The sequence below is a fragment of the Lipotes vexillifer genome, unplaced genomic scaffold (assembly GCF_000442215.2).
Source record: "Lipotes vexillifer unplaced genomic scaffold, Lipotes_vexillifer_v1.1 scaffold213, whole genome shotgun sequence".
NCBI lineage: Eukaryota > Metazoa > Chordata > Mammalia > Artiodactyla > Lipotidae > Lipotes > Lipotes vexillifer.
Genome location: NW_006780610.1, coordinates 7,363,778 through 7,377,528, shown reverse-complemented (window position 1 = coordinate 7,377,528; position 13,751 = coordinate 7,363,778). Strand labels below are relative to the sequence as shown.

General features: G+C 50.1%; 1 protein-coding gene and 1 pseudogene across 1 annotated transcript in view; one reads left to right on the top strand and one right to left on the bottom strand.

Moving 5' to 3' along the window:
• The window catches only part of CSMD2 (CUB and Sushi multiple domains 2), a 621,436-nt gene that overhangs the window by 341,050 nt on the left and 266,635 nt on the right, over window positions 1-13,751 (bottom strand). Inside the window, exon 6 of the mRNA XM_007453867.1 lies at window positions 12,034-12,146. Within this exon, the coding sequence (XP_007453929.1) occupies window positions 12,034-12,146 (113 nt within the window). The remainder of the gene's footprint in view (window positions 1-12,033; window positions 12,147-13,751) is intronic.
• On the top strand, window positions 1,749-8,742 carry LOC103088547 (60 kDa heat shock protein, mitochondrial-like; annotated as a pseudogene).

Genomic DNA, 13,751 nt, shown 5'->3' with positions numbered 1-13,751 from the left:
GGGGCCCTGTTACCAAAAAAAAAAAAAAAAAAAAAAAAAAAAGCTCCCCAAAGGTTGGTCCCCCAGCAAGCTGCTGTCTAAGCTGAATGCCTGACAAAATTCAGTTACTTCCACGGAGTCACCACTTCCCTCGTGCATTCAAATCCCTTTTATAAATGTGCATTACTCTCCATGTGTATCCAGCAGGAAAATTTCCAATGAACACTAACGTGGTCCCATTATCAAACAGAGGGTATTCATAGGGAAACATGCATTATTCAAGCCTAGCTAATAACGGTGAGGAAGGGGAAAAAACGTCCTCTGATTCAACATCCCTAAGAGAACAGGAATGGTCCCAGCACTGCGAGAACAATGCCAGCGCTTCTCCCGGATGCCCCACCAATGGGCAGGGATCAGGAGAGGGGCCTCTGGGACCCAGTGAAGCCCATCTGAGGGCAGGTCTGGGAAGATGGCTCAGGGCATCCGGAGAAGGAGGTGAGTCAGAGTCTTCCCAAGCCCCTTGTTCAGGTTCTCGTGTCCACCGGAGGAGGGGGTGAGGAAGGGCGTCAGCGCCCCGTGGATGCCATTCCCAGGGGCAAACACTGCTTGGGTTTTCGTTGTAGCTGCTGAAGGGGGACCGTGAGATGCAGGTGGATATGAGGGGGTGGTTAAGAGGAAGCCCTCTTCCTCTCTTCTCAAGGTTGCATTGGGAAAGAGGCTCCTGACCCTCCCCCATCTCCAGGCCCCAGAGGGAATCCTTCCAATCCTGTCTACTCGGTCCTCTCCACGAAGGACTGTCTAACCTGACTCATCAGTGCTTAGTAGTCACTGGATGACGTCATGATGCCTCCCAGCAGGAGCTAATTCCGTTCTTCCTCTTCTGCACCCTGCTACTCACCACAGGATGGAGTTTGTTAAGGTGATGAGAACTGGTTGAGAAGGAACCTGCAAAGCCAGAGGAGGCTCCTTAACTTAGACGCAAACTTTGGGACCATTTACCCCTCTGAGCCAGGTCTGAGAGGCTGTGTGTCACCCACGCCGTTGGTGGGTCCCCACGTTAGCTTGGGAAACGCGGGGGCCACAGCTCTGTGGGCAGGGGTTCCTCACACCAATAACACAACCTCTCAAAAAACATATGTCCCGGCTCAGGTGGCCTATGCCATCCCCAGAACTGATGAATGGGTCAGAAAGCGACCTGGCTAGGGGGGGTACCCACCTGGCAATATCCACATCGCCAGGGATCTTAGTGTCCAGAAACCACCTCCATATACTGGGGTCGCAGTAGTTTGGCAATCCCAGGGAAGCACTCGCACACTGAATTACAGACAGCTAATTTGTCTTCGTCTGACCAAGTGTGTGGTGGGTGACCACGGAAGATGGAGCGCTGTGGGAAATCAGCCTTGAAACAAGCTCGTAAAACTAGCTGGACAGACCAGGGAAGACCTGGTGTGAAGGGTCAGAGAACAAGGGCACTTCTCTCTCTAGGTCTCCACGGCGCACTGCTAACAGAACTAAGCAGAAAGCAAGGGCAAAACAGCAAAGACCTGGAGAATTTCTGAGGTGTATTTGTTCTTGTTTGAACATTCATTCACGGAGCGCCCACTAGCGTAGCACCTATGGTATTACACTGAAGCGCTGGTCTCTAAAGAGGATTCTGTAACTGCTGGCGCGGTGGAGAAAAAGTGGAGCCTGGGGCTGGCTCCTTGGTCCTGGCTACACTTGAATGCACAGCCCCGGCGCATATATGCACGCCACACATCCATGCACGCATGCACATCCGTGTCTACAACCAGTGCACCCACAAGAACACATTTACGCCCCTGTGTTATGTATGGCTACAAACCTTTACATACAAATGTAATTCACACTTATACATGTGTTTGTACTGTATGTGAACAAAGTCAGGACTCCCAAGAGAAAAGTGCTGGCTTTAACTGGTTGACGGAAATCTAAGTAGGTACACTCATCTTCTCTCAATGACAATGACTAACAGAGACTGCCAGGCTGCTCCGTTCATCCTTTATATTCTGGTTAATTACAAGACATTTCCCCGCTGTTGTAAAGGTTAGCAGAACACACGGTACACATTTAGCTGGAAGAATCTGGCGATACAAATGCCTCTCTGGTCTGCAGCATCAGTTATTGGGCCGAGCTAGTGGGAGACAAGGACCTGTTAGTGGAGGACACAGGAGAGGGAGGCCTAACCTGCCTCCATGGCTCTGGGGACCAAGAAGTGCATGGAACCTATGGCTTCTTCTCATCCCAGTGGATTCAGACTTCCCTCCACAACAGTGAGCCCCTGCTCTCAGCCTGATCACTAGCCTTTCCCCATCACCTGTCTGTCCTGCTGGCTGGACCATCCCTTCATGTCCTCCCACATCCACGTCCACACCAAATCCAGTTCATTCAGCCTCAGAAACTTTCTCCAGTGTGTATCCTTCTTTCAATGTTCTAAACCGTTCCTGCCCTAAACTCATCCTTTTTTTTTGCTTGGTTTTGGTTCACCGACTCACTGCCTCTGGCCCATCTTAAAAAATGCTGCAGACAGTGTTCTTTTAAAAACGGCAATCTGATTGCCACTTCGCAAACTTGGGTGTGCATCCTGCACCCTGCCCTTCCCTTGTCATTGAGGACCTGCCTCGCTGCCTGGTCACCAGCCCTGCAGAAAGGCTTTTATTACTCACTGCCTTTTGCTGGACAAAGCCAGGTTCTGGCGCACTGGATCCTCACCTCACTGAGATTCATGCCAAAGATGTAAAATTTGGTGCAGATGCCTAAGACCCAATGCTTCAAGCTGTAGACCTTCTAGCAGATGGGGAAGCCCTTACTACGGAGAAGAACAGTGGGAAGAACAGTGATTACGGAACAGAGCTGAAGATGCCTCAGAGTAACAAAAGATGAGGTATCTGTTGCCAGGTCAACTGACTTAAAGGATAAATATAAAACTATCGCACCAGACTTGATCGGGATGCTGCCAACACAAATGAAGAGGCTGGAGTGGCACCACCACTGCTGCTGCACTGGCACTCTTGATTGCCACGGAAGGCTTCAAGAAGATTAGCAAAGGTGCTAATCCGGTGGAAACCAGGAACGGTGCGAGGCTGTGTGTTGACGCCATAACTGCTGAACTAAGGAAGCAGCCCAAACCTGCGCTAAACCCCGAAGAGACTGCTCAATTTGCCACAATGTCTAAAACTGGAGACAGAAATCAGCAACATCATTTCTGATGTAACCACAAAGATTCAAAGGGTGTGCTTACAATAGAGGACAGGAAAACACTGTATGATGAATTAGGAACTGAAGGCACAAAAGTTGACTAAGATTACATATCTCTCTGCTTGAATAATCCATCGAAAGTGCAGAAACGGGGATTCCTGGATACTGATGTTTTCTGGTATCCACTCTTGAAACTGCCAATGCCCAGTGAAAGTCTTTGGTTATAATTGTTGAAAATGCCCTCAGTACACTCAATTGGAATAGGATGAAAACTGGCTTTTGGGTTATAAGAGCCCAAGCTCCAGGTTTTGGTGTCACAGGATGAACCCAACAAGGCTGATGCTACTGATGGTGCGGTATTTGGAAAAGTGAGTTGGACCCTCAATCTTTAAGAGGTATTGCTTCGCGACCTAGGACAAACTGGAGAGGTTATTGTGACCAAAGGTGATGCCACATTCTTGCAAGGAAAAGGTGACAATATTGAAATTGAGAAACACAGTTAAGAAATCACTGAGCAGTTAGAGTGTTACTGTTAGTGACCATGAAAAAGAAAAACTAAATGAACATCTGGCAAAACTTCAGATGGAGTAACTGTGCTGAAGATTTTGCTAGGACAAGTGACGTGGAAGAGGATGAAAAAAAATAGTCCCAGATGCTCTGAGTGCCGCAAGAGCTGCTGTTGACAAAGGAGTCACCTGGATGCTTTGCTTCAGTGCGTTCCAGGCTTGGATTCACTGATCCAGCTAAATGAAGAGCAAACAATTGGTACAGAAATCATTAAAAGAACACTCAAAACTCTGGCAATGACCGTTGCTAAGAATGCAGCTGTTGAAGGATAACGGATAATTGAGAAATTTTTGCAAACTTCCTCTGAAGCTGGTTATGCACCACGCTGGGCAATTTTTAAAATACGGTGGCAAAAGGGACCGTCAACCCAGCTCAGATGTAGTAGTAGTGCTCTGCTGGGAGGTGCTGGCGCAGTTTTTCGGTTGACCACAGCAAAACTCGCTGTGCCGCTGGAATTGCTAAAGGAGAGGAGGACCCTGGCATGGTAGATGGGGGGGGGGGCAGCGTAAGGGGGTGGCCCATGTTCTAATTCCTAGGAGCTATCTTAAAACATTTTTATTTTACATTGGAATATAGTTGATTAACAATGTTGTGTTAGTTTCAGGTATACAGCACACTGATTCAGTTATAACCCTAACCCTAACCCTACTGTATAGCACAGGGAACTCTGCTCAACACTCTGTAATAACCTAAATGGGAAAAGAATTTGAGAAAGAATAGAGACATGCTTTGCTATGAATAATGGGCTGTGCAGCGGTCTTCACGAACAACTTCCCAGAAGTCAGCTGGAGGAGACGACCGGAAGAAGGCCCTTTAAGGGAATCACTACGGCCATCAGCTATTGGTTTCAGTTGCCTTTGCAGCACTTTCCTCTCCCTGTGGAACATCCTTGCTCCTCTTTTCTGCTCGGCTACCTCTTGTTGGAAGGCCTCACTCAGAGGTTACTTCTTCTCTGCCTCTCTGTCTACGTCTCAGCGAGGAGCCAGTGCCCTCTCCAGGCTTCATTCGGACCTCTGCTGAAGCCCTCATTACACAGGAGCGGCAGGTCTGCTTCTAGCCATTTGCCTCATGAGCTCCTATGTCTGCATCCCGGAACTGACACAGAGCCAGGCACACAGAAGGTTCCCAATAGGGGTTTGATGACTGAGTGGATGAATGACCCACTGTTACAGAATATGTGCTTTGAATTAAATCTGGCAAAAGGAAGGGGTTACACTTGAAGCCTGGTGAGGTGAGGGGCATCACATGTGTGTTCACGCTCACTTTTCAGTTCAGGCCCACTCTTTTTTTTTTTTTTTTGATGTGTACCATTTTTTAAAAGTTTTTATTGAATTTGTTACAATATTGCTTCTGTTTTACGTTTTGGTTTTTTGGCCGTGAGGCATGTGGGATCTTAGCTCCCTGACCAGGGATCGAACCCACACCCCCTGCATTGGAAGGTGAAGTCTTAACCACTGGACTGCCAGGGAAGTCCAGGCTCCCTCTTGATGGAATTCAGGAGTTTGGCTTTTCAGGTAGCCGGCCCTGGGCTCCTGAGACTTGTGCTGAGGCCCCCAGAGGACCAAACCTGGAAATGAGGCTGGTAAGGGTCTGGCAGCTCAGAGAGCTGCCAAGAATAGGACAGATGAGTCAGAGCTTGAGCCATGGGATGCCTGAGGCATTTTTGCTCTGGCCCAGGACTGTGGATCAGTCACAAGTAAGAACGCAACATGTTCATGTGAAAAACAGAAGCTTCAGCTTGTTACCGTAAAAAGCCTCAAGCATCTCAGTAAATGCAAATTGTTCTCAAATGGAAAAGTTTATTTGGCAGACAATTGAGACTCAGCACAGGACTTCTAGAAAGCAAAATATCTTCCAGTCTCCTGGTCACCAGGGTTGACTTGACAAGAGAGGCAGTGAGAAGGGACAGCGGGGCCAGGCTGGGATCTGGCTGAAGGGAGGGACGGACACTAGAGGATGATCATGAGGTCAGAGTGGCAGCAAAGGGAACACGTGTGAGAAGGAGCCAGAGCAGGCAGCTCGCTCCCACTGCACAAGCGTTTCCCATATAACAAACAGGGGGTCAAGGTGACTGATGGGGCAGGAGGCTTCAAGTTTCCATTTCTTGAGTGACTGCCACGTGTCCGATATTTTACCAGGAGCTCCTTTAATTTCCAGTAGCCCTGTGGGGTTAATATTATTCCCTCTACAGACGAGGAAAGCAATAGTGAGGGGTGCTATCCTCCCTGCCGGGGAAGCCCCTCACCCTTTGTGATCATTGGCCGCTGTGGGCATTTAAAAAAAGGCTCTTCTCACTGTTATCCCTTTAGGCTTAAAAAAATAAAAACAGAACAACCAAGAAAGCAATTAACACTCTGAGAAGGACTGGAAATATTCCTTGCCTGGAGACAGAAGGATTGATTACACAACCTCAGTGGCCTTCCCAAACGGGAAGGAACCTTATAGAACCTCAAGTCCTGGGGTTGCCAGGTACAGGAACCTATTTTAATCTGCTTAGGTAAATGCCTGCTACAAATAGGTCAAAGAGAGAATTCTCTGGTTGAAGCTGGGGTGGAAATCCCACGTGCTCAGCCCCTAGCAAAACAGCTGCTGGGAGAACCCCCTGACCTCCAAGGAACCCACTTTAAAAGCCCACTCTCTTGGGCCCATATTACACACACGGGGAGCCCTCGTGCCCTAAGAGGGGACTGGCGGCCTCAGCCTCTACTTTGCCTTGAACCTTTTACATCTTTATCTCTAGACTAGACCTTTCTTCTCTGAGCTACAGATGGACAGAATAGCCAAGTACTTATTAGATAGTCTCTCAACCCCTGATGTCCCAGAATCAATGTGTCTCAAGCAAAATCCATCCTCCATCTCCCTGTGCCAGAGGCTACTTTGGTGAATAGTACTTTTTTTTTTTCACTCACTTACTCAAGCTAGAAACCTAAGATTCACCCCTGACTCATTCATCTGCTTTCCCCATCCCCCCTCACTCCCAAATCTGACGAGTCCTGAGTCCAGGGTGGTTTGCCATGGAAAGGTCCCTTCTGGTCTGTCTCCCCCTCTCGCTCTCCACCGCCTCTGCCTAAACTCTGGATCCTCATCATCCTCTCATTCTCCAAAACTCTTAACTGTCTCCCACTAGTTTCATTCTAGAGCAAAGATTTTTCTAGAATGAAAACACAATCACACCTCCCCTCTTGTTAAAACTTCTGATCACCTCTCATCACCACGGAACCAAGCCCAGCTTTACTGCAGCTTTTTATGACGAGACCCCCACCTCTCTTTCCGGCCTCATGACCCGCTACCCCTCACTGCTTTTTGTTGTTGTTGTTGTTGTTTGTTTGTTTTTGTTTGTTTTTTGTTTTTGCTGTACGCGGGCCTCTCACTGCTGTGGCCTCTCCCCTTGCGGAGCAGAGGCTCCGGACGCGCAGGCTCAGCGGCCGTGGCTCACGGGCCCAGCCGCTCCGCGGCCATGTGGGATCCTCCCGGACCGGGGCACGAACCCATGTCCCCTACATCGGCAGGCGGACTCTCAACCACTGCGCCACCAGGGAAGCCCCCCTGACTGCTTTGGACTGCAGACTTCGCTCTAGGTCGGCAAATGTTTTCTGTAAAAGGTCTGTGAGTAAATATACTAGGCTGTGGCCCATCGTCTCAGTTGCAAACTACCCAACTCTGGTAGCACTGAAGCAGTCGTAGACAATCTGTCTATGAATGAGTGTAACCGAGTTCCAAGAAACATTTACTTATGGACACTGAAATTTGAATTTTATGTAATTTTTATGTGCTATGAAATATTCTTCTTCTGATTTTTTTCCTCCAACTATTTAAACATGTAAAACCCATTTTTAGCTCAAGAACTATATGAAAATAGACAGAGCGCTAGGTCTGGCCTGCAGGCTATAGTTTGCTGACCTGTGCTCCAGACACACACAGATATTTGTGGTTCCTTAGACTTAGCACTTTTACGCTACCTTGCTTCAGCTCTACCTGGAATGCTTCTTTCCACTGTCCGTCTGGCATCTTTTAGAGACTCACAATGACGTCACTGCCCTTTTTCGGCTCTCCTTAAGTGTGTCCAGCAAAACAAAGTGCTTCTTTATCTCCAGTCCTAGAGCCCTTCATCAGGCCTCAACTATAGCTCTTCTCATGTGGCAGAGAAGTTGTAGATTCATGTCTGTTCCTCTCTTGAACCTGCTCTCCTTGAGAGCAGAGACTGGCCTCGTTGTGCTCATCTTTCTGTGCTGTCACGTGGTAGTGTCACATGGGACACGCCAGCTCCAAGCAAAGCAAGCCTAGAACTCAGATCCTCTGATACCACGTGGTATTGGTTAAAATTGTGTCTGGCTATGAAGAGCCCTGAATTCTGATTGGATTGAGACAGGAATGGAATGTGCTGTGTTGTAGGTTAGTTAGATTTATTTTATTTTATTTATTTTACTTTTATTTTTTGTTTCTCTGGGACAAAACATCCATCGATATAATCAGGAGTGGGTAATTGTTGGCTCTGAAGTGCCCTACATCCCTTGAGACTCTAATGCCATAGAGCTGAGCGCAGGTGAAGCTGATCCCGTGCTGATGACTCCCCAGGTCCATTCTTTAAACTTCTCTCCCCTGCTCTGTGCCCCCAGAGCCAGACCCTTGTGGACGGCTACAGAACAAGGGGGCCCACTGGTCAGACTGGTCAGTCTCCCAGGGCATAGAGCAGACTGTTCTCTTGTTGCTGGTTTCCTATTGGGTTGGCAGATGGGAGGCACAGCAGATGTGTGGGAGGGAGAAGGGCAAGATCTGCTTACAGATTCCTGGGTCCCCTTCCTCCTGCACTGGATACTGATTACCAGGACCCCTCCTCTTGCACTGGTGACAGATTCCCGGGCCCCCTTCTCCTGCACTGGTTACTGACTCCTGGGCCCCGCTCCTGAACTGGTTACTGACTCCCAGGCCCCCTCCTCTTGCACTGGTGATATTTCCAGGTCCCTCTTCCTGCACTGGTGACAGACTCCTGGGCCCCCTCCTGCACTGTAGGTTGGCAGTGGTCAGGCTCCTCAGCTGTGCAGGGCGGCCCCCCTTCAGTGGCTCCGGCTCTTGCTCCTCTGTCCCCTGGCCCTTTCTCTACCGTGGTAACGGCCTCTCTGTCATTCATTCTCTGGGTAATCTCATTAGAAAGAAACCCTCTGGGGTTTCCTTTAATCTCACCTTTACCTCTGTAATTGGACACTTCACTAAATCTTCCTCAGCTAAAGCCATGCAATACGTGTGCTCCCGTCTCCTACTAGACCCCTGACTGAAAGCTCTCTCTGCTACTCTTTGGCACCGAACTTGCAAGTAGCAAAACTTAAGAATGGTCTTTAGTGGTTCCAAAGTTTTCACTCCTTTAGAGCAATGGTACTCATTCGGGGGTGATTTTGCACTTAGGGGACATTTGGCAAAGTCTGGAGACTTTTTGGTTGTCGTGTGTGTGTGTGTGTGTGTGTGTGTGTGTGTGTGTGTGTGTGTGTTGCTGGCATCTAGCATCTAGTGGGTAGAGGCCAGGGATGCCACTAAACATCCTGCAGCGCGTGGGGCAGGTTCCCACAACAGAGGATCATCCAGGCCACGATGTCAGTTGTGCGGAAGCTGAGAAACCCTGCGTTATAAAGTTACCAATTGAGTTTCCAAATGATTATTGTAGACCCTTGCACTATATACCCTCAGTCTGGAAAACACGAGAGAAAGTTCACAGGGGAGAATCATGTATGAACACAATCAGTATACAGCGCAGTATATTAGGATGCCAGATCCAAATGAACATGGCTGGGGTTCACACTCAGACTCCGACATTCTATCGAGGAGACCTTGAGCCAGATATCTACCCTCTCTGCAACTCTCGCTCCTCATCTGTAAAATGGGGCTAATAGTAGTACCTGCTTTACACAGTTGCTGTTAGGTCTGAGTGAAGTAATAAATGCCAAGTTCTTGAAACCCAGAGAGAAACGCTGGCACACACCAGTGTGCAAATCCTGTTCTGGGCTGTCTTGGGCGGAGTCAGAGAGAGAATAAGAAAGGGCCTGCTTTTGAGAAGTTCATAACTAAAACCGCTTTTCAGATTGTGGGTTGTTCCCTGCTACAGACTTGTGAAATTGATTTCGAGGTTGCAACTAACATTAAAAATTGGAAAAGAAATTTTCAGGGTGCCTCACCCTTACTAAGGGTAAATACCACTTGGTGACATTTTCCTTTTAGTTCTGCAGATAAATATGTGTGTGTCCTGGGTTGCGGTGGAAAATGTCTTTTTTTTATAGTGGGGTGAGATTAACAAAACAAAGTTTAAAAGATACCAGTCAAATAGGAAAAGTGAGGCACCCAAAGCACCATGAGAAGGCCCTGTGATTTTGCAGAAAAACTCACATAGGCCTGCGAATGAATTCGAGCTTCACCGTGTATAGGCTGTGTGATCTGTGCGTGTTGGGCAAGTCACACAACCTCTCTGAACGTCAGCTTCCTCAACTGAAATACGGAAATTAAAAACATATTCGCCACCGCACTGTGGGGAGGATCGAATGGGGCAACACTCATACACTGCCTAGTACAGGGCCTGGTGCACAGTAGGTGTGCAATGGATGTGCGCTCCTGACCTAGAGACTGCCTGACCTGGGTCCTCATTGCCTGTTGTCTAGCAGAAAACCCTAATCTATGACCATGACAAATGGGCCCTCAGAAACTTGAAAGATTAGAAACACCTGGCACCTATTTAATCAGATGAAACAATAACATTCATCTCTTCTTTCCTATTTTGGAAAACACAACAGAAAGATCCAGAGAGGTGCTTCACTCCCACAAAGGCCCAACCTCAGCGGCGGAAAGAATATGTATCCAGGAAAGTTCTCGGAGCCAGGCTTGTCAGACCAGGTTGGTTTCCTGTTTATTTTTGAACATATTTCAAGGGACTCCTGCTACCCCAGGCTAAGGAAATGAGGTTATTCATAAAAGGTTGAGATTTTACAGGGAATGCTTCTACTCTCAGTGCTGCTTTTACCCCAGTGTCCAGCCTGAAAGCCTGGCCCTGGGGGGCCCCGCTCTGCCGGTGCCACCTCTCGGGTGGGCAGTGTGCTCAGGGCCTCCGAGGTGAGGCTTGGAGGCACGAGCTGCCAGGATCTCCTCCGTTGGAGTCACTGCTCCCTCCCGACCCTCGGCGGTGAGGTGGTGACCACAGCTCACTCTTCCATCAGGCCCCTGTCCTACGCACACCAACATACCACACTGTCTCACTCACAACACAGCCCACTCTATTCCCCAGGGTCTTATATAGGGCCCTTCTGCTTAATAGGTGTGCAATACAAGTTCACACTGAATCAATTAGAACCAGCCTCAGTTTGTAACTGGTGATAGTAATGGCTTAATGAGCAACTCTGAAGCCAACCCTTGGTGTTCAGCTCTCTGTGGATAAATTTTGTGTACTTGGAACAAATTCAAGGGTGAAGAGGAATGCTGTCATCTACTCCCACCCATCCATTGGATTTGGGGATCTCCCCTAGGCGTGGAGAGCTCCCTGCCTCGGGGTCAACCCACTCATTTTTATGGGCGGCTCTTGGGGTTAGGAAATTCTTCACGATTGGAGCAGAAATCTGCTTACCTGCAGTTTCCACCTGCCATTCTTGGTCTGATCTCTTGCCACCAGACAGCTCTTCACAGATCTGAGCACCTAAGCTAGAGAGCACCCTAGAGCTGTTTTGCCTATCGTTTGTCAAACGTCTGTGTTCTACGTGAAATGAACAAGAGCTGAAATGTGGGCAGCTCTCCCACTTTATACCAGGGTAGGCTAAACTCTGTCGGTTAAGTGGGTGGGCTCTGGATTCAAAAGGCAGGAGTTCAGATGGTCTTGAGAAACCGCCTTAATTTCTCTGGGCCTCAGCTCTCTCGTCCATCGAATGGGGATGGTGATGGATTTATTTCACAGGGTAATGATGAAGATTAAGTGAGATGACGCTAACCAAGAGCCTAGCACAGTGCCCGGCTCTCAGGAGGCCCCTGGCATAAACTAGTATGATTTGCCTGGCCTGAAGACGGGCAGCTCAGGGTACACCATTCTGCACACTTTGAGAAGTGTCCTCCCTTGGACAACAGACCACAATGGCAGATGTAGAGACGCAGATATGCAGACCTCTGAGTCTGCAAATAAGAGCAGGACAGCAGAGGCAAGTGTACCCTGAAGACACACCGGACCCAGTCTGGGGAAAAGATGGCCCCAGGCATCATCTCTGCCGCCCCCCGCCCCCCGAGGAAGCAGGGCAGCCCGGCCCCGCCTACCTTGGTACTGGGCACTGAAGCCGCGCTGCCGGTGGTTGCCGTCCGACGTGAAGTGCAGCCGCAACCAGTTTTTGCTGCTGATGACGGGGGCCGGGAGGCTGGCTCCGGTGAACCTGTGGGGACAGGAAGACGGGGTCAGGGACCACAGCTGCCTGAGGCCGGGCAACCGGGAGTCTCCCCACTGCCCATGTGTGCTGGGGCCTCCTCCCAGGCCTGGCAGAAGGGAAGGCCGTGCTGGCCCGACCGCCCACCAGTAGCCTGCAGCCTGGGCTGCTGGAGCTGGTTCCCCCAGGGGCTCTTCCCACTGCTGAGTTGCTGAGAGGAGGGGGCGATCCTTCAGGCCTGGAACAGAGGCCTGTTTCTCCACCTTCAGCAGAGGTCCAGCTGCCCAGGAGAGAGGTCCAGCCCTCCCAGCAGAGGCCCATCACCCCGGCAGATGTCCCCATACCCACCCCCAGCAGAGATCCAGATATTCCGCAAAGGTCCAGCCCCAAGCAGGGGACCAGCCCAGCTCTCCGGCAGAGGTTCAGCCCCCCAGTCCCGGGCAGAGGTTCAGCTACACCGAGCCAGCCCCTCAGGGACGCGAAGGAGTCAGGAGAAAGGGCTCAGGCAGCCACTACAGGCAGCACGGCCCTTCCCAGGTGTGAGAGCCTGTTTTGGGGTCACTAACTAGGCGCTGGGTCTTCTCTGGCTCCTGCCCCTGTCTCTGCTCCTCCACAAGAGGCCAGCCCCCACTGCTGGGCCACCTCTCCGCCCTTAGATTAGCCTTGTCTGCTTTCAGCCAGTCCGGCTCAGTGGCTGGGAAACCAGGATATCCCCGACCGTCGCCAGGCACTGCCCCAGCCTCTTGACCAGCTGTGTCCTGAGCCAGCTTTCAGGTCAATCAGATCTTTCCTCCTAGAGTTGCTCAGAGCTCAAGAACCTTCCATGGCTCCCTGGTGCCCACGCAAGACTGGCTTTCCAAACTTTCCGCACTGTCCCCTGCTTGAACGGGCTCCGCTCAGTGCTGGCCCCTCCGCCACACCTAGGCGAAGCCCCGGATCCCCCTTGTCGCTCTGCTCGCTGTCCTGCACCCCAGGAGCCCCTCGCCCTTCTCTCCTCAATCCCACAGCCTCCAGCGGGCCGATGCCCAGTGTCTCTCTGCTCCTCCTACCTGCGTCTGAATCAGGGACCAAACCTCCTGATGTATCCCCTTTGGCATCATCGCTCCCACCCCGCCTGGACACCCTGCTTACATTGAAGCATTCCAAGCTTTCTCCTTTTCTATGCCTTTGCCTTTTCTGCCTGGAATGTACCCACGCGTAACCCTCTCTCCTGCACCAGCCGTATCACTTGAGACGACTTCGGGATGCCCTCAGATACCATGTCCCCAGGAAGGCCTTTCCTATTCTCCTTGGCTCTGAAGCCACACGGACTTGGGTTCAGATCCAGGCTTCACCACTTCCTACCAGTGTGACCTGGGACCAGTTAGTTGATCTTTCTGAAAATGGAGGAAAAACACTGGCCCGGAGAGTCTGTGGGAATATGTGAGAGGCCTTAGGGGCAAAGAACCTAGCCCAGTATCTGACACATATTAGCTCAATAAACATAATTTTCCTTTCCCCTCCTCTGTGGTGCCACAGCATGTTATTAAAATTATAATTCATTTATCTAGGTGTGTGTCTCCCTAGGATAATGCCTCAAAGAGGGCAGTGCAGACTGGTGGGTGGGGGGGGGGG